This window comes from Micrasema longulum, unplaced genomic scaffold (genome assembly GCF_059751315.1).
Source record: "Micrasema longulum isolate JH-2025_06_02 unplaced genomic scaffold, ASM5975131v1 h1tg000539l, whole genome shotgun sequence".
Taxonomy (NCBI): Eukaryota; Metazoa; Arthropoda; class Insecta; order Trichoptera; family Brachycentridae; genus Micrasema; species Micrasema longulum.
Window position 1 is genome coordinate 151857 of NW_028277735.1, and position 25968 is coordinate 177824.

The 25968-nt window shown below is 38.5% G+C and overlaps 1 protein-coding gene across 2 annotated transcripts; it reads left to right on the forward strand.

Annotated features, from left to right (window-relative positions):
* Nucleotides 1-922: 922 nt before the first annotated feature.
* LOC148280793 (uncharacterized) lies at nt 923-25968 on the forward strand. 2 transcript variants are annotated; one of them, XM_088227783.1, is made up of 12 exons: nt 923-1249; nt 4982-5134; nt 7511-7630; nt 10681-10829; nt 12711-12862; nt 14314-14593; nt 16809-16994; nt 18801-18931; nt 20007-20078; nt 20952-21099; nt 22475-24874; nt 25677-25968. In XM_088227783.1, coding segments are annotated over exons 1-12 (3978 nt in total). In that variant the 5' UTR covers nt 923-1063; the 3' UTR covers nt 25678-25968. The 2 variants fall into 2 exon arrangements, with proteins under 2 accessions (XP_088083909.1, XP_088083908.1); XM_088227782.1 differs by lacking the exon at nt 25677-25968 and having other exon boundaries at nt 22475-25484.

A 25968-nucleotide genomic window follows, 5' to 3' on the forward strand; every position in this document is an offset into this window, starting at 1 on the left:
ATGACCTGTCATTATGCTTATGACCTGTCATTATGCTTATGACCTGTCATTATGCCCGGTTTAAGTGGCCACTTTACACACTGTGTAACATTCACCATTTTGCTTATGATTAAACATCCATATTTCTTGAAAAAAAAGGAAAAAAAAATTTACTCAAATATGCCAATATCATAAATGTTTGGAAAAGGCAGATTTGCCGTTTATGTTTATAAAATAAAATAAATCATTGCTCTGGTGAAAAAATATAGCATGACATTAAAATACCTTTAAAAATCGTAACAAAGATTATTACTATAATTGTCATAAATATGTTATACGCCAAGTAAATAAAAAATAATGTTGTGCATTCCGAACTTCCGAAAATCTATGAGTTAATACAATGAAAAAAGAAAATTATATATAAATATCACAAACAAAAAAATAAAATAAGTGGATTTGAACAATACCTGTAATATATAAAGGTTTTGTTAGGATTTTTTAAACGTTTGCTTTACAATGGATATGACAAATGTTAAAATCTTTCCATCACTAATTTTCATAACTTTCTGCATTTCGAATATTTAATATATATCGTACTTACCTACTTAATATATTTTTAAAAGTAAATGTAACTAAATGGACCGAAACAATCCGTAAATAAATCAATGATAAAATACTAACTTCTAAATCCAAATGACAATCATAAGCAAACGTCAACTTTCATAAGGAAATTTAAGTTCTCTTAAAATACCCCCATGGTTCTTCCTAAATGTATCATTTTTTGTCATTTCTGCCTACTCCTAGGGAAGCAAAGCGTGGCGCTGTTGAGTAAAAAAATATTAACAACATGACCCGTAAAAAATGTTATATAAGTACGTAAATTATAATGTTTACTTCTTAAGTTCGCTTGCCTGCTTCCGAACATGGCCAACTTGCTAACTTCACTCTCGACCGTGCCGAACTTCACGTTAAACAATTTTGTATCGGAATCTCGCGTACGATTCGGGCTGGCGTCCCTCGATTTGACATGTTGTAGAAGGCACACAGTTGTTTATTTGTTAATATTCGGTCGCCGGCATCCAAGATGGACAGGTTTTTCAACTCGAAACGTCAGAGTGTGACGAGCTACCTCGACATATTCAAAGCTTGCCGGCTGTGCGGCTCTGGCGGCGGGTATAAGATGCCCATCATCCAGAAACTCAATAACGAGGATATTATAGACGTAGAAGCCGAGCTGAAGCAGAAGATCAGAGAGTGCGTCTCTATCGAGGTAATTCAGACACATTTCCAACTCGCGCGCACAAAAAAACACCGCAGAATCTATCTTGTCATTGTAAACTTTGCGTACAAAAAAAACACATTGTGACAAAAAATGTGTGTGTTTACACTGACAATCGAATGATATGAATGTGATTAGTGCATAATACAATTTTACCAATGTATTTCTCGCACTTCCGCAGGTTTAACGACTCCAAAAATGTCTTTAGTAAATCTGTTGTTCTATTGGCATTGTTGTGATAAAAACGAAATGTTTATACTGGCAGTAAATAATAATAATATTTGGCTGATTTATATTGCGCCATTTTTGTGAAGTATCACCTCAAGGGCGCTTTACAATTGTATACTTAAACATACATTGTAACTAAGCTAAAGTTACGTATTATATTTTCTCATTTAAAATTGAGGGTACGATGAGCTAAAGAAGTGAGATTTTAGTTGGGATCTGAACTGACTGGGACTGTCGATGATTCGTAAGTTTGAAGGCAATCGGTTCCAGGCAGAGGGGCCGGCAACGGCAAAAGCGCGATCTCCAAATGTAGTGTTTGGGGAGTGCCGTATTTCGACAAGTTTTCCTCTGCACGAATCAAATGCTGACCTAAGAGTAGATTTTCTTTGACATGTATTTTCCCTAATACAATAGGTATCTTGTAGCCATTTCATGAAGGCATTTAAATACTGTCCAGCAAAGCTTGTATTTTATTCTCTCTGGGCTTTTTAACCAGTGCAAATCTCGAAGATGTTGTGAGATGTGAGAGCATTTTTTACTCCTAATAAGCCTCGCCGCTGCATTGAAAACATATTGAAGTTTATCCAAGGGCATTTCGGGAGATTTGCGTATATTCCATTAGGTAATCTAGACGCGAAATGACATAAGCATTTACAAGAGCTTTAGTTGCGTCTAAAGGAATATTTCTCCGCACGGATTTGATCTGTCGGAGATGGAAGAAACCAGCATGTAGCGTTTTATTGACCTGAGAATGAAGAGAAAGATCTGAATCTAAATGAACACCCATGAATCAGTCATGAATTTTTAAATTATGATTTTTTACTAAAAACATTAAATTTTTTAAAATTACAGACCTTTAAATTTTATTCAAAATTGTAAATTCAATATGGGATTGCCCTGAAATATTATCTCTCACCAACTTCAGGGTGCCTATAAGAATGACTAGACAGGTGCCACCGTCTTGTAGCAACAATTCACGGACAGTGTATACTTGTAATGCCGTATTAAACAGACTTCATGAACTCGGCAATAGTTATTCCCACGTATCTGATATATTTAGTGTAGGGTATTGTTCCCATAGAACTTTTTCAAAGATGGTGAATGGTAATTATATTTATTTATTTATGCATTTACACAGTTTTTTGTTCACTTTGCCTAGCTGTGTGAAACAGTACTTATGATTTTCTTGTTGTTTTACTGTAGAATTTTTTATTATTTAAACTTTCTACTGAATATGCTGTATAATTTTTAGGTTAATTTTTTAAATATAAATCTTGTCTAATTTTTAGGTAATTTTTTTTTTTAATAAATCTTGGGTATAAGGAAATTTATGTTTTAAAAAAAATATAAATATATTACGTCAAATATGTTAATATTATAAATGTTTGTAAAAGGCAGATTTGCCGTTTATGTTTATAAAATAAAATAAAATAGTTTAACATTTGTACTAGGGGTAAGATCACATTCTGTGATTCAATTCGGAGATCGGTCTAAACGTGTCGCTTTTTTGTCGCTGTCAATAGAAGCTCAGTTTTAGATGGATTGAGTTTGAGTCTGTTCGATGACATCCAGTTATTTACGGTTTGGATGCATTGAGACACGCGATTTTTCAAATTGTTTATATCTTCAACAATGTTTGAGTATGTCCAAATGCTTGCAGACTGGCTGGATTTCCTCCCTAGGGAGTTGTTCATATTTAAATTTATTTCAACAGAGAGGGAAAGAGTTTTCGTGAAGAAATTTGGAAAATTGTTTCCAGGCGTTGCCTAGTAGGTGATTTGGTTCAGCCGGATGAATCTCACCCACGTGATAAAGGTTTCAGCTCTTTCACTTCACAAAAGTCAACAGATGGAAGAGTTGAGGAAATGTGGATGTTCAAACATGGGCAGAATGGTGAATGTTACACAGTGTGTAAAGTGGCCACTTAAACCAGCCAATGACAGATCATAAGCCCTGTAAATGCCTAGACTTCCAAATTTCTTCACGAAAACTCTTTCCCTCTCTGTTGAAATAAATTTAAATATGAACAACTCCCTAGGGAGGAAATCCAGCCAGTCTGCAAGCATTTGGACATAATCAAACATTGTTGAAATACGTTTATATCTATTTTTATGTATCTTTAGCTTTTTAATCTTCATTTTCTAATGAATATGTTTTGTAACTTGAATTATAAAAATAAAACTTTCATTTTATTGGTTAGCTGGAAGAAATTTCCATTTGGCAATAAGCCCGCCAATGTACAAATAACATTATGTACAAAAAATTAAATAAAATATATAAATAGTAGGCTTGTTTTTGCGTTTTTATATCAATTTTCGGAAACAGAGTTTCATGTTTGCATGAAAAAATTGATAAAATGGATTTGATCGGTACACGGTCAGTGCTCAGTACTTCCCCTTGTTTTAATTTTATTTAATTACAACTGAAATAAAACCCACACATACACATTTCGTTCCCGCATCGCGTTATGTTCATAGTCAAGTCCATCAGAGATTTAGGAGTTGTTTTGGACTATAAACTGACATACAACGAGCATATAGATAATACAGTAAATAAATCACTGAAATTACTTGGCTTCATTAACAGAATATCCTCTGATTTTACTAATGTCCGTACAATCAAAACTCTTTATTGCTTAACTGTTCGCCCTATTCTTGAATATGCCTCAGTGGTCTGGTCTCCATTCTATGTCAATCGCATAAATCACATTGAATCAGTCCAACATCGCTTGCTTCGAAAAATAGCGTGGATGCTTGGACTAGAGAGAGATAATTATTCTTATGCTGAAATAGAGTCAATGTTAAATATTTCTAGTCTACAAAAACGTAGAACTAATATTGACTCCATATATATGTTCGGCATACTAAATGGTATAATCGATGTTCCATCATTACTGGGACAAGTAAAATTCAATATCCCGACTCGTAGATTGAGAAACAATGAAGTACTGTTCATCGATCAGCATAGAACAAACTATGGCCTAAATTCTCAAATGACCCGCCTTTGTCGTATTGTTAACTCAAGACAGGATCTGGACTTTTTTGGTTTAAGTTTACAACGATTTAAACGAGCACTACATAAATAGTCCAGATCTTGTCTCGATGTCCCTTATGTTTGTCAATGCTTCTTTCTTTTTTCTTTAAATGTTTTAAACTATTCTTTTATTGTAATATTTAAACCTTATAAATTGTATACATGGACAATGTCCGTTAATAAATAAATAAATATGGAAGAAACAGGCATTTGTAGTTTGTGCTTCTCCCGACCCAGGCCGATATCGGTACAATATATTACTTAACCGAATTATCTCTGGCTCGTTTTTCAAATTTGAAAAATTGTTACTAATATTTTTGATATTATTTTTTGCTATTATTTCAATGAAATTCTAGTAGGGTAGGCATTGCTTATGTGCCTTTATGGAACGCACGCCACTGCTTAGAGTTACGCCTGTCACGATCCTCGCTGAAGCCAACTGGAAATATTTGTTTGCCCCAGGTCCACCCCGACGACAGGATGCCGCCCCTGATATGCGAGCTGTGCGTGGACAAGGTGAACGACTTCTACGAGTTCCGCGAAATGTGCAGAGCCACCAACAGCCGGGTGCGAGCCTCCCTGGGACTGCCCCCTCAGACTCTGTCCCAGGAATTGGTAACTAAAATGGCTTATTTCACTCGGGGTGTTCAAATCCACAAAGCTTATTTCAACGCCGTACAATTTCAAATATTTTTGCTTAAATTAACAAGTTACATATTAACATATTACAACAGAGATGAAGAACATCTTAGAAAAGGTAATATAGAAGTCTAGGCTACTACTTTTTTTTGTTTACACCACAACAGGCCAGGAGGCCTCATTACAGTGGTGAATTACATCACAGAACACCCAGGCTTGAGAAAAATCACATTTAATTTTTGTGTTCTCATGTATGGGAGCGAAGTATGGAATTGGAAAAATAATGATGAAAGTAGGTTGAATGCTGTCGAAATGCGATCCCTCAGGCGAATGTGTGGTAAAACGATGTACGATAGGTGCACAAATGTCGAGATCCGTTAAGTGTGTAAGGCTGAGACATGCATTATTGACAGAATTAAGAAAGGGGTGCTGCGTTGGTTTGGACATGTAGAGCGAATGGACAGCGAAAGAACGACTAAAAGGATCTATGATGCAAATGTTGATGGATGCAGAAAACGAGAAAGACATGGCACGATCGAGTCCATCAAATACTTGAAGATGGACATGTCAAAAGTAGGAATAATCGGCGTGCATGCATAAGAAGATGTATGAATGTAGAGGAAGCGAGGTCTGTATGCCAAGATAGAGTGTTATGGCGTTCTATCCTCTCTGCCTACCCCTACGGGGAAACGGCGTGATGGTTTGTTGTTGTTGTTGTTGTGTTCTCACCGGGAATCGAACCCGGAACCATCCGTGTGTGAGTCAAGCGTCTTGACCACTACTCTACGGAGGCCGCAGCAGGGTTTATGACCTGTCATTGGCTGGTTTAAGTGGCCACTTTACACACTGTGTAACATTCACGATTCTGCCCATATTTGAACATCCTGTATCCCTTCAATTCTTTTGTTTGTTGATGTTTGTGAAGTTAAAGAGCTGAAACCTTTATTCATTGGGGAGAGATTCGTGTCATTGAATTATTTCACCTACATACTAGGCAATGGCTGAAAATTTTATTTTTTCAATTTCTGTACTTCTTCACGGACCAGGGGGATTTATCAACAATATTTTGAGTTTATCCGAAACATCAACAGATGAAAGAATTGAAGGGCAGAATGGTGAATGTTACAAGGTGTAAACTGGCCACTTGACAGGTCATAAGCCCTGTAGATGCCTAGACTTCCAAATTACCTTCTCTAAAATGTTCTTAATCTCTGTTGTAATATGTTAATATTAACAGCTTCCCGGGGAATTGAATCCAGTCCTTGTCTACAAAAATTTGAATTTTCTTGCTAACAACGAGGAATTGCAATTCTTGGTAAAAAAGGTCTACGCTGTATGCGAGGGAAGCCATTAGCTGATGAATGTTGATAAATCCAATGTGATGGTTTTTGAAAGAAATGAAAGTATGACTAAATGTGAAATCACTGTGCATGGAGTTATACTAAAACAAGTAGAGGAATTTGTGTATCTGGGAAGTATGTTCACTGGGGATGGAATGACTGAGAAATATATTGAAATTAAAAAAAACTTCAATCAACCATTGCAAATAAATATTTGTCGCAAGAGGCAAAATTAGCAGTTCACTATGGAGTCCCGGTCCCGACCCTGATGTATGGGAGCGAAGTACCAACTCGGAAAAACAGGGATGAAATTAGGTTGAATGCTGTTGAAATGCGATCTCTCGGGCGAATGTGTGGTAAAACTATGTACGATAGATGCACAAATGTTGAGATCCGTACATTATGCAAGGCTGAGATCAGCACTATTGACAAAATCAAGAAAGGAGCTCTGCGTTGGTTTGCAGATGCAGAGCGAATGGACAGCGAAAGAACGGCTAAAAATATTTGCAGTGTGAATGTTGATGGATGCAGAAATAGAGAGGAAGACCGAGAAAGACATGGCATGACCGAATCCAACAAATACTGGAAGATGGACGTGTAAAAAGTGAGAAGATATATGAATGTGCAGGCAGCGAGATCTGTATGCGAAGATAGAGTGATGTGGCATTCTATCATCTCTGCATGCCCTTACGGGGAAACAGCGTGGTGGTATGTTTGTAAATATTGAATTGGGGAAAGGAAATGGAACCATATTAGATATAATGCTGGGGACCAACCATAGAGTAAAAATAGTCACCGGCTAATAGAATCGCCCATACAGACATAAATCATTCTATGATTATCAATTATGAAGTTAACCACACTTCACAGCAATACGACGGGCTGGAGTCGGGAATCGCAAGCGCAAACTGAAACCGTTTGTTACGCATTTGTTGCCAAACTATTATTCTTTAGAATGACGCAGAACCATCATGTATTATCTCTGTTGTCTAAAATGACGCCTTTTGTGCAGAACGACGACTGCATCCTGGGAGTGTCGGGTCCCGTGTTCCACAGTTCCCAGGAGCCGCAGCAGCCCCCGGTGCAGAAGATCACCCTGCGCAAGGATACCAAGGTCTCCGCCAAACCCAAGGTATCGTCTTCCACCTTTACAATACACAGTACAACCTCGTTTTTACGTTCCTCCGTTTTGCACCGAAATATGTATGTCTCATTTTTTTCCATACATTTGCATGCATTTATTTTTGTTTGAAATGTTAAATTCAATATTTGACTGTTCCGAACTGTTAACACTAATTAACTTGCGAGTGCCCGGCCGGATTACTCGATTTAATAAACTCTTCTATATAAATGTATCTACAACTAACTACAGTGCACACTCGCCTATGGGGAGAATTCGTGTGTTTGCAAACGAATACGCAAATGATATAGATATATTTGATACAACACTTTTGAATTTTAAAAGGCAGTGTATCAATTTACTATCTCCCAATTTAAATTCTTAAAAATACCATGTTGTTTTATGTATACCTTTTGTCAACTTATATCTGTATTCTTTATTATTATTTTTCTACATTCTTCTAACTTTAAGATTCTTTTAATATAACTGATGGGAAAAAAATGAACTTCTGTTCTCTCTACTGGAATATATGTATTTTATTTATTTATACCTGGGAAGCCTATTTGAAACCTATTTGTACCTGGGAAGCATGTTTTCAAGAGATGGAAGAGTAGAAAAAGATGTTGAAAGAAGAGTGAATGCGGGCAACAAAATGAACGCAGCACTAAGCACAGTAATTTCTAATAAAAATATGTCAATCGAAGCTAAACTGGCAGTGCACAACGGAGTTTTAGTCCCAACACTTATGTATGGAAGTGAAACATGGAACTGGCAGAGGAAGGATGAAAGCCGAGTGAACGCGGTTGAAATGCGATATCTGAGACGAATGTGTGGGAAATCAATGTATGACAGGGTTACGAACGATGAAATCAGGCGAGAGTGTAAATCTGAGTCAAGTTTAATTGATAAGATTAAGAAAGGGTCTCTGAGATGGTTTGGTCACGTAGAACGAATGGACGACGAGAGAATGGTAAAACAAGTATATATGGCAAAAATGAACGGCAACGTTAGACGAGGACGACCAAGGAAGACGTGGCATGATCAGATAAACCAAAATCTTAAGTCTGGTCATGTCAAAAGCAGACAGAACCGAAGGGCATGTATGACAAGATGTATGAATGTGGAAGAGGCTAGGAGTGTATGCCAGGATAGACGTGTGTGGCGGTCCATTCTCTCTGCCTACCCCTACGGGGAAATAGCGTGATGGTAGTAGTAGTAGTAGTAGTAGTATTTATTATGGATAGCTTATATAGCGCCATTTTCGTAATAAAATACCTCAAGGGCGCTTTACATGGTGATTCTATTGTTAAGTTAATTGAATTGAAGCTTTTAAATTTGTAATTTATTTAAAATAATTTATTTTGTTGTCACGTGCTACGGATTTATTCAAATGATTTAGAGAACAAGTGGGTTTTAAGTTTTTTCCAAAACGTCACTTCACTTTCACAGCCTCGCGCCTCTGCTGGGAGAGCATTCCATGCCGTAGGGCCAGCGACCGCAAATGCGCGTTCACTAAATTTAGTGCGCTTACTATATGTAAGATTAGTGTTATATATTTTTATTTTCTTTTTCTTATTACTTAATTTTAAATTTTTTGCTACTTTTGTGTAAAATATGTCTGTTCTTTATATATGAATGTATGTAAAACATGTAAAAGCCTACAAGGCGTTTAAATAAATAAATAAATAAAAATAAAATTCAATTTTTATTTATTTATTTAACTTTTTGTACATTGGCAGGCTTATTGCCAAGTGGCAATTTCTTCCAACCAACCGATAAAATAAAAGTTGTATTTTTATAATTGAGAAAAAAAATATTAAAAAGTTAAAAATTTATAAAAATAGAAATAAACGTATTTGTTTATAAATTACCTTAAATCAAGACTATTACTCAATGGGAAAAAGGAAAAAAGAAAGGAGGAGAGATTAAGGAAGAGAAAGGAGATGTTTCTTCAGTCGTGATTTAAACAGAGATAATGTAGTAACATCTTTGATGGTGGATGGGAGATGATTCCACAGTGGAGCCGCATGAACACTATACGAGTTAGATAAGAAAGTGGAATTGTGGATGGGTATTAAGAGAGTGCCTCGAGAATTAGAACGGAGAGGTAAACCGTGAACTGATAAGCGTTGAAATTTTTCACGCAGATATATAGGAGCGTTAGGACTATGAAGTACATTGAACAGAAGTGAGAGGGAGTGTCTAATTTTGAGCCATTTCAGTTGCCTACGATAATCAGAAATGTGGTCATATTTCCCAAGACCAAAAATGTACCTTACGCATGTATTCTGAAGGCGTTCAAGTTTATCGAGTTGCTCACAGCTTAAATCAGTCATGGTCATTCTTCCAGGCACCCTGAAGTTGATGAGAGATAACAGTTCAGGGCAATCCCATATTTAATTTACAATGATGTGAAAAGGAGATAGGTCAAATAGTTATCATAAAAATGTGAAACAGTCCGCAATGTAAATGAAAGTTGAAATTTTGTGGTGCCATACTAAAAAAAAGTGATGCCATATAAATAAAATTTCCCAATATTTAGGGAAAAAATCGTTGTATGCATTTTATGCAAAATTTTATTTTCGTGTTTTTAAGGTTAAGTACCCAGATAAAATTATTTTTGCATGTATTTTTTTTAATTCAATAAAAAATAACACATTGCAGTATTGCTTAAAAAAATACTTTTTTTTTTTTTTTTAAATCATTGGTAAATATGAATAATCCCCAATCATGACAGTTCTTAAAATTTTTCTGCAGTATATTTAATAAAGTCTTGTACAATAATTATATTTTAATGAAATTTTATTTTTTCCATACATTTTTCATCTCCTCAGTTTTACACATTGTTGCCGTCTTGAAAAACGTAAAACACGGGGTTTCACTGTAATTACAAGAAAAAAAAATTCCATAACTGTATTTATTTTTAATTTAATATTTAAAAATAAAAAACCAGACAATTACAGGTCATAAGCCCTGTTAAAGCCTAGACTTCCATATTACCTTCTTTAGATTTGAAATCAGTCGTCATCGGGCAATTACCATGTACGCATTGTGTTTTGTAGCCGGTTCTCAATATTGCCAAGAAGATGTCCGACAGACGGAGCACCCGACAGGCGCCCGCCTCGCCGCCCCCCACGCTGCTGGCCGAGAGACCGTCCCGCAGGAGGCAGGCCGAGTCCCCTCTGCCCGTGCCGAGCACAAAGAAACTCAGGTATTGTTCAAGTATACCGACGTTCAATATTTATGAGGCATTTAACTTGGTAACAAAAGTCTACGATGTACGCACGAAGAGCGATTTGCTAATGAATGTTGATAAATCCAAAGTGATGGGTTTTGAAAGGGATGAAAATATTAATTATGAGTTCTGTGTGAACGGAAATATTCTGAATTATAGTGCTTAAAATAGAGCCACTTAACACACTTGAAATAAAGGATTTCCAGTTGTTTAATTTAAGTCTAAAGTTTATCTTAATTATTAACAGAATTTAGTAGAAAATAATTAGATTGCCTTGTAATATTATGTTGAGAGGAAGGGTATATAATAATGAAAGAGTGCTTGATCAAATTCCCATATAGGTTTTATAGTTTTTTAACAAATATTAAACCTATGTCTTAAATTAATTCTTAATATTACGGACTTATAACTAAACTTAATACTACCCAAAAAAACGATCTGGAGGCAGCAGCAACTCGCTGCGGCGAGGGCGCGCGGTTAGCGCGTAGGCGGCGTCGTGTCTGTGGACGACGCGTGGAGCTGCGTGTTGCAGGCGGAGTTGTTTGCGGCGGCAGCGTCCAGCTGCGGCGAGGGCGCACGGTTAGCGCGTAGGCGGACGTCTTGTCGACGACGCGTGAGGCTGCGTGTTGCAGGCGGAGTTGTTTGCGGCGGCAGCGTCCAGCTGCGGCGAGGATGCGTGGTTAGCGCGTAGGCGGACGTCTTGTCGACGACGGCTTGATTAGAATGACTGCTGTCAAACTAATTGCATTAGTGATGGGAAATTACTGATCACTGATCAAATCGATTTTATCAGTTATTTAATGCAATCATGAAACTCTGTTTCCGAAAATTGGAAGACCAAGAAAGACATGGCACTATTGGGTCCATCGAATACTTGAAGATGGCCATGTCAAGAGTCGGAATAATCAACTACAGTAAAACCCCCTTTTTTCGTTTTTCAACGGAGCAAAAAAAAAACTGAGGAAAACATTAAAGTGAGGAAATGAAAAATGTATGGAAAAAATAGGAATTGCATCAAAATAAAATTGATTTGCTACACTATAGTGTACGTATACTTCCAGAAAAATTATAAAAACGGTGATAAGTGGAAATTGACATTATTTTTTCAAACAATGTTAATTGTAATCTGTTTTTTTATTTGATTTAAAAACAGCACGTTAAAATTATTTTATGTGTAAATAAATAAAAAAACTAAAATAGAATTTTGAATTTGCATAAAATATTTTTTGCACCTAAATGTTGGGAAATTTGATTAATACGGTATCACTTTTTTTTCTATGGCATCACTTGAAACAACTATCATATAGATTGCGGCTTTTTGAACCATATTTTTTTCCAACTTTAAATATTTATATTGTTATGTTTTAAACATCGCAATTTAATGAAATTAAAACTATTGTATCTAAACGCTTGTCAACTGCGTATCATGATCTGTACAAGTCAATTTGACGTTTTTGTTCAAATGAAAACTATGACTCAAAGGAAGACACTTAAACAAAAAGGTCTATTACACTGCGCCTGCTTTGAATTTAGGTTAAGACAATAATTTATCCTTTACTAGTTGTTTACTTGTTTTTATTCTTCATTCGCGTGGCACACTCGGTGACGCGCGGGCCGCGGCATCATTAATACGACATAATTTTGGCTTTTTTGACGCATCAAATGAATTCTGAAATTTTTTAAGCGTAAAACCGGGGTGATTAAAAATGTAAAAAACGTTAATTGGGGGGAATATTTGTATGAGAATGTTTGAAAAAAAGTGGTTCCTGAACATTTCGGTGTAAAAAGTGGGAAAATGTAAAATCGAAGAATGTTAAAAACAAGGTTTTACTGTGATTGTATTTTTTTTTGGTGTAGATTTTCCTCGCCAATTCTGCCGAAGCAAGTCCCCCCCCTCATATTGGAAAAGAAAAGAGACAAGAGGAAATCCTCCGAGGTCATATTGGAAGTCAGGAAGGAAAAGGACACGAGGAGAGGAAGCAAGGACTCTGTCGTGGAAACCAGAAGAGGTATTTATTTATTTATATATTCGCCCAATGGGCATTTTAAGGACATATTTATGCATAGAAAATTATTATAAAGGAAAGTAGAAAGACACAATGGTATATAGTAGACTCAATGGGAGTGGAAGCGGGAGAGAGGTGTTTATAATTTAATTTAATTCAGTGATCGTTTGAAAGAAGACAACTTGTTATCGAAGAAATCAAGACTGGTATGTTTGTTGGCAGGCCTGAGAATTCTGGGCATAGGGGAATGGAAACCATAGTTAGTTCTATGGTTATCGGTATGAAAGAGTCAGTTTTGTCTGAGGTTTCTAGTTGGGATATTTCATTTTATTGAGCGCAGTAGTTCAGGCGCATCAAAGAGTGAGTTGAAAATTTTAAATAGGACTAGAAGGTGAGATTTATCTTGACGGTCTCAAAGAGAAGATATATTTAAGATAGTTTCTAACTCATTATATTATGATCTCCGGATAAGCCCAACCTCCAGCCTATCTTTCTCAAAATCGATGTTGAACTGATTCAATATTCTCGATGTGAACATCATAATACGGAGACCAGATAACAGAGAGGAATACTCGAGGTGCGGGCGAACTAGGAAACAGAAGAGAGTTTTAAGGGTATTGATATTTTTGAAGTCTGTTGTGCTTTTGTTAATAAATCCAAAGAGTTTTAAGGATTTATTGATATGTGATATATAGTTGGAAAATTTATATAACGCCATTTTTGTGAAAATCACCTCAAGGGCGCTGTACAATTAATAAATATCCCAGTACGTCTTGCAGCTACAGAGCGCATGGACTCTTCATATTCGTTTGAAAATGCCCTAATAAGGCGAAACAATTGTCACACAGTTTTTATTTTTATATGTTTATATTTGTAAAAATAAAATAAAGTGTTCAGTAGACTCAAATCAGTGTTTGATTTCTAATTATAAGTTTAAATGATAACAATACTTTAAAAAATGTATTCTCGTGGTTTATTTAAATAAAATAATTTAAGGTAAATATTCGTACAAATGAAGATAGATAATTATTATTACTTTGAAATTTGTTGCAACAGAGAGGGAAAACATTTTTGTTCAAACATAGGCAGAATGGTGAATGTTACATAGTGTGTAAAGTGGCCACTTAAACCAGGCAATGACAGGTCATAAGCCCTGTAAATGCCTAGACTCCCATATTCCCCTTCTCGAAAATGTTTTTCCGCTCTGTTGCAACAAATTTAAATATGAACAAATCCCTTGGGAGAAAACCCAGCCACTCTGCAAGCATTTGGACATACTCGAAACATTGTTCAATTATTATTATGTTAGAATATTACATTTTAACAGACAACAATGACCCTGACTTAGCGTTGATACCACAATAACAAGGCCCAAATCAAGTGAGTATAAGGGACAGACGCAATCAATCATTTCTAGAGTATTCATATTATAGATCGTGTCTTGACAATTGCAGGCAAAGAGTTGACCGTCAAATTCAAGGAGCTTCCTCCCCGGTCCAAGGAGGTTCCCCTCCGGCTCAAGGAAGTGCCCATCAAGCTCAAGGAGATGCCGTCCAGGGTCAAGGAACCGTCGTCCAGGCTCAAGGACGCCCCGTCCAAGGTCAAGGACGCGCCGTCCAAGGTCAAGGACGCGCCCGCCAAGGTCAAGGAGACCCCGCCCAAGAAGAAGGAGGTCGTGCACCCCTTCAAGTGCGAGGTCTGCGGCGGCGGGTTCATGAAACAGGTCGCGCTCAGGTCAGTATACTTTGTTTTTTAGCAATGTTGTGTTTACAGTTGTGGAAGCGGGGAGCGCCTATCCCAATCGTAGATGACAGAAGTAAACAGGGTCACGCTTCGCTACATATTTATTCATGTATCATAGGTAGGCAAGCACGCTGACCACTGCACCACGAGGCCGACACATTAATTACATATTGGATAATATAATGTTTTTCTTAGCTATTATTGCGATATGGTGGGACCAAATCAAACTCCGTGCCTTGAGTTTAAATGTGTCAAACTGAGAAAGGCAACTTTGAATGTTTTTTTGCTTCTTCTTGGATCAGGGGTGGTATTCTGAACGCAAAAGCGCACGAAGAAAACGCATTTTGAATGCATATTTTCGTACTTAATACACGCTGTACAATAAATAAATATCCCAGCACGTCTTGCAGCTACAGAGCGCATGGACGGTTGGGATTCTAGTTCCTCGTCTCCAATTATGATATAAAACAATTACGATATATAAGAGCCAGATAACAGCACGTCTTGCAGCTACAGAGCGCATGGACAATAAGAAATCTAGCCCCTATTTACATTTTTATTTTTAAAAATAATATTTGACAATGAAGTTTAGAGTGTAAGTGATATTTTCAAAAACGAAACAAAAAGCAAATTTATAAAAATAGAATTTAGATAACAACAAGTCTCGCAGCTATTGAGCGCATGGACGGTTGAAATTCTAGACCCCGCTTACTAAATTTAGATATTTGATAGTTGATAACATTTACATAATATGATAGCTAACATCACAAAAAGTCTAGCGGCTACAAAACGCTGTTATACGTAATGGGCGTGATAATTTTCAGAAACTTTGTTATTATGTAAATTTACCATTGAAAACCTATTTCTCTTATTAAAGATGTGTTTTCATATGATTTACCCAAAATGTACATTATTTGGGTTATATTATTTGTCGTATATTTGCGGAAAGGCTGGGTTCGAACGTCTAAGACCGTTTTGTAATTAATGAGAAACATCTCGGTGTCAGTAATCTGTTGTTTAGGAAACGGAGCGAAAATGAGTAATCTAACTGTCAGTTGCCTTCTGTACGCCGATGACGCAGTCCTCCTAGCTGACAGCGAAGAGGAACTGCAATCCTCGGTTACAAAGGTTTACGAAGTGTGCAAGGAGAGCGATTTGCTAATGAATGTGCAAAAGTCGAACGTCATGGTCTTTGAAAGAAATGTAACTATGACTGAATGTAAGATTGTAGTAAATGGAGATAGTTTGAAACAGGTCGAAGAATTTGTATATCTGGGTAGTATGTTTACTAGAGATGGAAATATGGACAAGGATATTGAAAGGAGGGTTAGTGCCGGTAACAGAGTTAATGGTGCCTTAAAGTCTGTCGTAGCAAATAAGTGTCTGTCGCAAGAGGCTAAATTAGCAGTTCATAATGGAGTTCTGGTACCAACCCTAATGTGTGGAAGCGAAGCATGGAGTTGGAAGAAAAGGGACGAAAGTAGACTGAATGCTGTTGAAATGCGATCCCTCAGGCGAATGTGCGGAAAAACAATGTATGATAGGTGCCCTAATGTCGAAATTAGAGCAGAATGCAAGGCTGAGTTAAGCGCATTATCGACAAAATTAAGAAAGGTCTTTTGCGATGGTTCAGTCATGTGGAGCGAATGAATGATGAAAGAACGGCTAAAAAGATTTATGATGCAAATGTGTCTGGTTGTAGAAGTCGAGGAAGGCCGAGAAAGACATGGCATGATCAAGTACAACAAATTCTTGAAAGTGGTCATGTGAAAAGTCGGAATAATCGACGTGCGTGCATGAGAAGATGTATGAATGTGAAGGAAGCAAAGGAAGTGTGCCAGGACAGAGTGGTGTGGCGTTCTATCCTCTCTGCCTACCCCTCCGGGGAAATGGCGTGATGGTTAGTTAGTTAGTTAGTTAGGAATTTAATTTGTTCATTACTGGGTACTTTTTGAACGAAATAATTCTGTAAAATCGAACATTTTACTATAGATATATTTATATTTGAAGCTAAAATGTTCTCCGTTTTTGTTGTAATATGTTAATTATGAAAATGATATCACAAAGAGTTGCAATAAAAATATGGTTCGAATGTCACTCCATATTTTTTTTATAAAAAAAATATTTACCGAATTTAGTTGAGCGGTTTCGCTATAAATATTAAGTGAAATGGGCCTAATGTTGTTTTCTTCGGATCGGCTTCCAGACAGCACCAGCTGACGCTTCACACGGCGACCGTGACTCCCGAGAAGATGGGCTGCGCCCCCTGCCGCCAGTGGTTCGCCAGCACCAAGGAGGCCGACGTCCACCACCGCTGGCACCGCACCTCGGCCACCTACTACCAGTGCCACCGCTGCAGCACCGACTTCAAAGTCCTGCTCGGCTTCAGCAAGTGAGCGCCGCGTCTCCCCCACTCGTCCGTCCGTCGATACTTAAACACAGAAGGGCAGAATGGCGAAAGTTACACGGTGGAAATATTGGCCACTTGAACCAGCCAATTTGCCTGGACTTCCATATTCCCGTCTCAAAAATTTTTATTTATTTTTATATTTGGATCATTTATATAGCGCCGTTTTTGTGAAAATCACCTCAAGGGCGCTGTACAATAAATAAATATCCCAGCACGTCTTGCAGCCACAGAGCGCATGGACGGCTAGGATTCTTGTTTCTCGTCTCCAGTTATGATATATAGGAGCTAGATTACACGTCTTGCAGCTACAGAGCGCATGGACAATAAGAAATCTAGCCCCTATTTACATTTTTATTTGACAATGGAGTGTAGAGTTTTAGTGATATTTTGAAAAATAAAATTAAAAACAAATTTATAAAAATAGAAGTTAGATTACAACACGTCTCGCAGCTACTGAGCGCATGGACGGTTGGAATTCTAGACCTCATTTACTAAATTTGGATATTTGATAACATTTACCTATTGAAGCTAGATTACTAATCGTCTTGCAGCTACAAAGTGCATGGACGAGTGAAATTCTGACAACTTAAAATTATCAATAAATTTACAAAAACAAACATTGAGCATAATAGTAAATTTGTTAAGTATTTAAATTTATTTCAACAAAGAGGGAAAAAGTTTTCGAGAAGGGAATATGGAAGCCTAGGCATCTACAGGGCTTATGACCTGTCATTGGCTGGTTTAAGTGGCCACTTTACACACTGTGTAACATTCACCATTTACTACCCTGACAACACTTACGAAATGTCCATTTTGATTTCTTCGACAATCTGACAGATGGAAAAATAATTCAATTTTTAAGTAATGCATTTGCTACTTACGCATTCATTAACTAATTACACATGAAATCTGATCCCATCATATATGAGAAATAGACAAGATGGACGTTTTGTTGTCATGAAAAAAGCTGGTGCAACTTTTAACCTTGGTACTTGTTCATGATTGAATTCCAAATCTAAAAAAAAATAATATTCAAATATTGAATTTGAGTAGGTACCAAAGGTAGAATTAAATTAAACAGGTAGAATTCCAAAACATAAAATAATTAATTTTCAAATATAGAACTCTTTCTACAAATGTCAAACTCTGCCCTTCTCATCAACAGTGGTGCACTCTATTCAGGAATGTGATTTTCAAAAATGTATCGAATGCCAGTTAATATTGTTTTAGTATTACCAAAAATCCAGTAAAAAGAAATAATTTGATTGGAATCCATAAGAAACTAATGTTGTTTGTAAACATTAAAAAACAACCTTTTTACACACAAAAAAAAAAATATCCTTCCAATTTTTTTGTACATGCATTCTCGGCGAATGCCGAGAGCCCTAGTGAACTTTTTTTCTACTTAATAAATTAAAGATTTTAAGGGCTATAAATTTGCTCACGGCAAATATCTACATTTCGCTGAAAACCACACGTACAAACTTTGCCTTATACAGGGTGTTCTTTAAACCCTGTCACATCCGAAACCTCGATGATCAGTATGACCAAGAAGACATATTGGCACATTAAAATAATTTTTTAGAACTAATAAAATTTAGGACTAATAAATTTTAGAACCAATAAATTTTTGGGGGGCGTAGCCATGTGGATACACCGTCAACCACATAGCCACGCCCCCTCGCTTCTCCCCTGCAGAAGTAAGCAACCATTTGTTTTTTTAAATGTTTTATTTTTAACACCCTGTATATATATAGATAGGTAAATATGTTGTTTTTTTTCCCCCAGGCACTTCCAACTTAAGCAGTGTATTCCGGAAGACGTCGTTCCCGATGTGAAGTGTCCCGACTGCGAGAAGCTGTTCGCCACCAAACCCTGGATGGACCAGCACAAGTGTGCCGGCCCGCCTTCCAAAGGAAGTAAGTTCGGTCCGGTCCGGTGCCTCGTACCGGCCACCACTGTGACTTTTAATTCCTCGTCTTCGACCTCGAGCTGGTGTCGTAGCCTAGTGGCTATGATATGCCGTAATTTGCTACACTATAGTGTAAATATTATACTTCCAGAAAAAGTTGTAAAATCTGTGATAATTGAGGATTGTCAATATTTTTTTGACTGTTTTCAAGATTTCACTAAAAAATAAAATTCATATTGTATTTTTTCAAAGAATATTATGTAATCTTACAATATTTGAGTTTGTCCAAATGTTCGTAGACAAAAAACTGGATTTCACCCCCTCGGGAGTCGTTAAGATTAACAAATTACAACAGGGATGGAGAATACCTTAACTTAGGAAATATGTAAGTCTAGGCATTTACAGGGCTTATGACCTGTCATTCTGGTTTAAGTGGCCACTTTACACACTGCAACATTCACCATTTTGCCCATGTTTGAACATCCATATTTCTTAAATTCTTCCATTCTGGTTGAAATCTGGTTGAAATGTCAAATTATACAAATTATACACGTTTTTTTTCTATGGTCAAAACGTTCCTTACAAGGTGCGGGGGATTTAGAGCGAAAACCGGAAATACTACACGTAGATATAAGGAGTGACGTCATTATTTACGATTTTAAAATGAATACTATTTTTAACATTTTTTATTTATTTTGCGTGCGTTTTTGAGATATTTCATCCTACCCCAAAATTTTTAAATATTCACGTGTACACGAAAACATTTTAAAAATTTTCATTCCGGGTTGGGCTGGAATTCCTCATTATGACTTTTTACCGATTCCTTCCTCATACAAACAAAACACGAAAACATCCGTCAACTTCGACTGACGTCGAAATACTAAACTTAACTCGCCGTATGACGTATTCACAAACGTTTCTGTTGTTGCGAGTATACTTTTTTGTACCTGGACGCACGGGATACGACTTGTTGCGTCCGGGCGATAATATCGCAGACGTATCACGTACGTTCATATGGCTGGGACTGTCAAATGATTTGTGTTCTTTATAATTAAATAAAATGAAAATAATTATGTTTCCAGATAAATGCAGCAAGTGTCCTAATACGTACACGAGTAGAGTTTCACTCAAACGCCATGAAAAAATTTGCAAAGGTATGTATTTTTCTTTACTCAATTTAATTTGGATCTAAATTTTTGATCGACACGATAAACATTTGTGATTGAGCTACGGGTCTTTAGAGAGTCTGGCTACCGTATGGAGGTAAGAGCGGCCTCCGTGGTGTAGTGGTCAAGACGCTTGACTCACGCACGGAAGGTTCCGGGTTCGATTCCCGGTGAGAACACAAAAATTAAAATGTGACATTTCTCAAGCCTGGGTGCTCTGCGATGTAATTCACCATTGTAATTAGGCCTCCTGGCCTGTTGTGGTGCAAAAAAATGTAAAAAAAAAAAAGAAAGAGTACTTATTTTGCTAAATCTCCCCCTCCGAGGCCAAATCCACGGTGTGTGACCACTTGCACCGGCAGATCTTGGTTTGAAGACCGGAAGGAATGCGTATTTAACTACGCACTTCTTTCGACTGTTGCGTGGTATTATTGACAACCCTGAAATTATGCGGAGCATTAGCTTTTACGTTCCGGATAATTACCTTAGACAGCGTCAACATAGACTGTTTCACATTCCAATATACAGGACCAACCTGCCAATGGTCATGCCTGTTGGAAGGGCTATCTCTATGTTGAACAATATCACTTTGGACATTGACATTTTTCACGTCTCTGAGGGAGTTTTTCGTTACAAGATTCTCTTACTTTTTTAACATATTATTCTTTGGATATTATGTAAACTAATGTGTTTTTTTTATATGTACCTAATTATTTCTATATGTATGAATTAAGATATTCCATTTTGTAATGTACATATATATGAATAAATAAAATTTAAATTGAAAAATTGAATCTTAAGCTCTGTAAATACCCAAACGTCTGTCCCGAAAGATCAAACTATCTGCCTTTTCCCGTCCAGGAGTTGCTGTGGAGCTGAACCCCAACAATCCTCACCTGGGCGACCTTCGAGACCTGAGCATCAGCGTGGACCGCTGCGACAACCTCATCAGGAACATCAAGCAGGAGCCGGGACTCGTCACCATCAAGTCGGAGCCCATCGACCACTCGTGAGTTGAAACGTGATTTGTTCATTTCTGCTCTTCTGGCCGCCCGCAATGGGCAGCGAATAAATGTGGCGTCGGGAGCAACGCTGGGGAGTTTGTGTGCCTCGAGCGGGATCACGGGGGCCGCGATTATGATGGGAAGATAAGGACGACCATGGCGGTATAGTTGAAGATAAATTTTGAGCGATTACGAAGATACACTGCCGACCCTCCGCCTTCAAGTTTTGGGTAGGTACATCGATATGAAACGAGGGGAGACGTGGGTAAGACTCTGTCACCGAGAGGGTACGTGTCGCTTGATCTGCGTCACCAAAGTGACCGTATCTTTTAAGTAGTTCAATTGACAATATTTTCAGTTTGTCCATATTTTTGTAGACAAGGACTGGATTCAACTCCCCGGGGAGCTGTTAACATTAACATATTACAACAGAGATGAAGAACATTTTAGAGAAGGTGATAAAGGTTTCAGCTCTTTTACTTCACAAAAGTCAACAGATGGAAGAGTTGAGGATGAAATGTGGATGTTCAAACATGGGCAGAATGGTGAATGTTACACAGTGTAAAATGGCCACTTAAACCAGCCAATGACAGGTTACAAGGCTTGTAAATGCCTAGACTCCCATAATTCCTTCTCAAAAATGTTTTTCCTCTCTGTTGCAACAAATTTAAAAAGAACAACTCCCTAGGGAGAAAATCCAGCCAGTCTGCAAGCATTTGGACATACTCAAAACATTGTTGAATTAACTACCTGGTAAAAAAAGAAGTATACAAAATTGGAAAATTGTTTCCAGGCATTGCCTAGAAGGTGATTTGGTTCAGCCGGGTGAATCTCACCCACATGATGAAGGTTTCAGCTCCTTTACTTCACAAAAGTCAACAGATGGAAGAGTTGAGGAAATGTGGATGTTCAAACATGGGCAGAATGGTGAATGTTACACAGTGTAAAATGGCCACTTAAACCAGCCAATGACAAGTCACGAGCCCTGTAAATGCCTAGACTTCCATATTCCCTTCTCAAAAATGTTTTCCCTCTCTGTTGAAATAAATTCAAAGTAGGTTTTTATATTTATAACGCGTGTAATCTACCACTACGAAGATATGAAAGATCCAAATGACACAAAGAGCCATTTAGTTGGCGAACTAACTGACCGAGATGAAAGAAACATGTCTCTAGTTCAAAGTTTCTGACCTCGTCTATGTCTGAGTATGACAGGGTCGTTCGCGAACTACACATCTCTACACGGTACACATATCTACGCACCAAAATGACATAGCTTCACCATAGTTACACCAATGAGCTATGGATATTTACATTTAAATCTGGATGTTTTTGATCCTCATAGTAAAAAGGAAGATTTAAAATTTGATGTGTTTACAGGTACGAAGATTCGACCGGCGACATCGTCGTGAAGCAGGAAATCAAGCAGGAGTACGATGACTACAATCAAGACTACGACGACAACGGTTTCGGCGACCACAACGACAGCGGGGAGTCGGAGGCGGAAGCGACGACGTTCCCGCGCCCGAACCTCGTCATCAACCCGTTTGCCAGGAAGCAGCGAACGGCCGTCGACTCCCTCTCCGTCATATCGCTCCGCTCCATATTCTCCACGCGGCTCTTCAAGAAATCCAAGTCGCACAAGCGCCGGCGGCCCAAGGTCGAGCTGTTCGAAGCGCTCGTCAGCAAGACCGAGCCGATGGACGCCCTCGAGAACGACTTCGACAACCTCGAGAGCGACGTCGCGATGGGCGACGACACAGCGCGCGATGATGACAGAACAGCCGAAGCCATGGGCATGGGCGATGGAACAAACGACGATTTCGACAACCTCGAGAGCGACGCTACGATGGGCGACGACACGGCGCGGGATTATGACAGAACGGTCGAGGATCTGGGCCCGGGCGATGAAACAAGCTACGATCCTAGCATGGGGGACAGAACAAATGAAGATCTGGCTGCGGGCGACGAAACAAATGAGGATCTGGCTGCGGGAGATCGTACAAACGAAGATCTGGATGCGGGAGATCGTACAAACGAAGATCTGGATGCGGGAGATCGTACAAACGAAGATCTGGGTGCCGGAGACACGACAAATGAAGATCTGGGGGCGGGTGACAAGACGAATGAAGATTTAGGAATAGGCGATGGAACAAACGAAGATGTTGGCACGGGCGATAAATCAACGAATGAAGATTCCGGCACGGGCGAGGCAACAAATGAAGATTTAGATGTGGGTGATAAAACAAATGAAAATCCAGACAAGGGTGATGAAACAAGTGAAGTTTTGAAAACGGGTGAGATAAATAATGAAGGTGTGGAGACTAGAGATGGAACGAACGAAGACTCGGTGACGGCTGATGCAGCAAATGAGGGCGGCGCACTTTCAAGTGACAAAATTAATGAAGATTTAGAGACAGAGGATAGAGGTAAAAATATAGAAGTGGGTGATAAAATTAACGAAGATTTAGCAACGGTCGGTGGAATAAATGAAGACCCAGCGGCCGAAGATAGAATTAATAAGGATTTAATGGTAGTTGATAAAGTTAGCGAAGGTTTAGCAATGGTCGGTGGAATAACTGAAGACCCGGCGGCCGCAGATAGAATTAATAAAGATTTAATGGTAGTTGATAAAGTTAGCGGAGATTTAGAGAATATTGCTAAAACAAAAGAGGATCTGGGGTCGGGTGATAAGTGTGAAATAAGTGAAGATTTACCAATTAGCGATAAAATTAATGAAGATATAGATTCAGATGTTAAAATTAACGAAAGCCCAGACTCTGCAGCTACGGCTGAAAGTATAAGTGCCAGTGACGCGAACCAAAATGTTACGACAAACCAAGTAATTAGCGAACACGCCGAGGAACCAGACAAGGTCAATAGCTTACCAGACCAGGAGACTATGTCGACAGAATCTGACAATGGATTCTTCGAGACTGACAAATTGGATGAAGAAATTAACAATTTCGGATCCGTTATACAAATGGCTGTAAACGAGGCGGAAAAATGCTTAGAGGTAGACAAACCTGATAAACCAAGGAACGAAGAGCCATCCGCAGAAACAAAGACTTTAGAAGGTAAACATGATCTCGAAATCGCGGAAGTTACCAAAAGCCGACGAGAAGGCGATCCTGAAAATATGGACGTTGGAAAATGTGAAATTGATCCGGAAGTCGCAGCCCTGCTTCTAGAAGACGACAGCTCTTCGAGAGACGCCCTGAAGCCGACGACGGCCATCGACGAAGATCTAGACTTGGAAATCGATAGCGTTCTCCAAGGAGATCTGTCTCCGTACGTTATGAAGAAGATCGAGGTGAAAATCAGCGCGGACAAGGAAACTGACGTTGGAAAAGCCGTCGCGAATGACGTCAATTCCATCGCGGAACCTATCAATTCTCTTCAGCATAAAACTGTCGAAGAGTTGCCAGCGAAACCTGACGAAGATCCGGCGAAAGCCGACTGCGAAAACGACGTCATGGACCTGATCTCGGACAGCGGCGACGACTGCAACATCGTCGACTCCCCGGAGAAGTCGCGCGTCGGCGAGGAGGACGAGGAGCGCAAGAGGAAGCTCGAGTTCGAGGCTCTCGAAGAGGACCGGCTGCTGCGGGACGACCCGAAGGAGGAAAGTTCCGCGGCGGACGAAAAGATGGACGAGTCGACGCAGTTGGAGAGTGTTATAAAGTGCGTGCAGGACTACACCGTGAGTGCGGAATCTCTCCAGCGGAAGTCCGAGGATTTAGACGCGGTCTCCGACGACGATTTCGAAATGGACTCATAGTGACGATCCCGCAATTCCGGGGACAATATTTTCCATTGTTTTATGTTATCATTTTATATGAGTTTTGCTTCCAAATTCTATTAATATTAAGATTTTTAATTGAATCTTAGGTCTTAAATCACAAAATGTAGGTCAAATTATGTGCCCGTGTATCTAGCGTTAATTTAATACCTGTACTAAGAAATTGACTATGACAGACAATGCTTTCGAAGAATCACTGCTCCCATCATCACGCCGTGTCCCCTCGGGGAAGGCAGAGAGGACGGAGCGCCACTCACGTCCAACCCGACATACATTCCCAGCCTCCTCCGCATTCGTACATCTCGTCGTGCGTGCCCTTATCGTCACCGTTCATTCGGCGTTGTATTATTCGGTCGTTCTGCGTGGCCAAATCATCTGCGGTGACATTTAGTCGAGATGATCTGCGATCTGACTTTTCCTCACACAAATGAATAGCGTAGTATCAAAGACGGACATCTGTCGTCTGGATGGTTTTTAGCCACACTCCCTTTTCAACCCTGATAGATTATTTTTGTTTTCCTAATGTTATGCTTGTGTTCTGAGTCTAATAGTCTGAGAAAAGCTGTTTTTTACAAAAAAATAACAAAATTTTGAGCGAAGCGTATCACAGCGATCAGCTGACGGCAACACACTATCCGCCATGACTAATCGCGTTACCCAAATACCGGCTTCTGATTGGTTGGTTGTACCGGTGTCCGATTTCGGAACTAAACTAGTACGTAGGATATTATATAAATAAAACACGAGTGATACTTTAATCCACAAATTTGGAATATCCAGGGACCGGTTTCATCGCTTTCGCGACATCTTCGAGACTGGTATCTTTATTAAAAAGTTAAATGTATTTATACAGAACAGAGGTAAGGATACATAATTCAAAGTTATATGTAAGTAAATTAAATAAAGTTATTTTTATCTTAAGGATCATTATCGACAAATTTTCTATGGGTTAACTAATGAATTGATATAATGCTATTTTAATGAGTTTAAGTATTTTATTTTATTTATGGTGTCTCATCCTTCGTGAGTGTGGTTTTGTAAATAATGATTTCTGAAAAACAAAGGGAAAAAA

Excerpts from the sequence above, each read along its gene's own strand:
- LOC148280793 (XM_088227783.1), top strand. The coding sequence starts at position 1,064 with ATGGACAGGTTTTTCAACTCGAAACGTCAGAGTGTGACGAGCTACCTC. Across the intron at positions 10,830-12,710 it reads CCGAGCACAAAGAAACTCAG|ATTTTCCTCGCCAATTCTGC; the intron begins GTATTGTTCAAG and ends TTTTTGGTGTAG. Across the intron at positions 14,594-16,808 it reads ATGAAACAGGTCGCGCTCAG|ACAGCACCAGCTGACGCTTC; the intron begins GTCAGTATACTT and ends ATCGGCTTCCAG.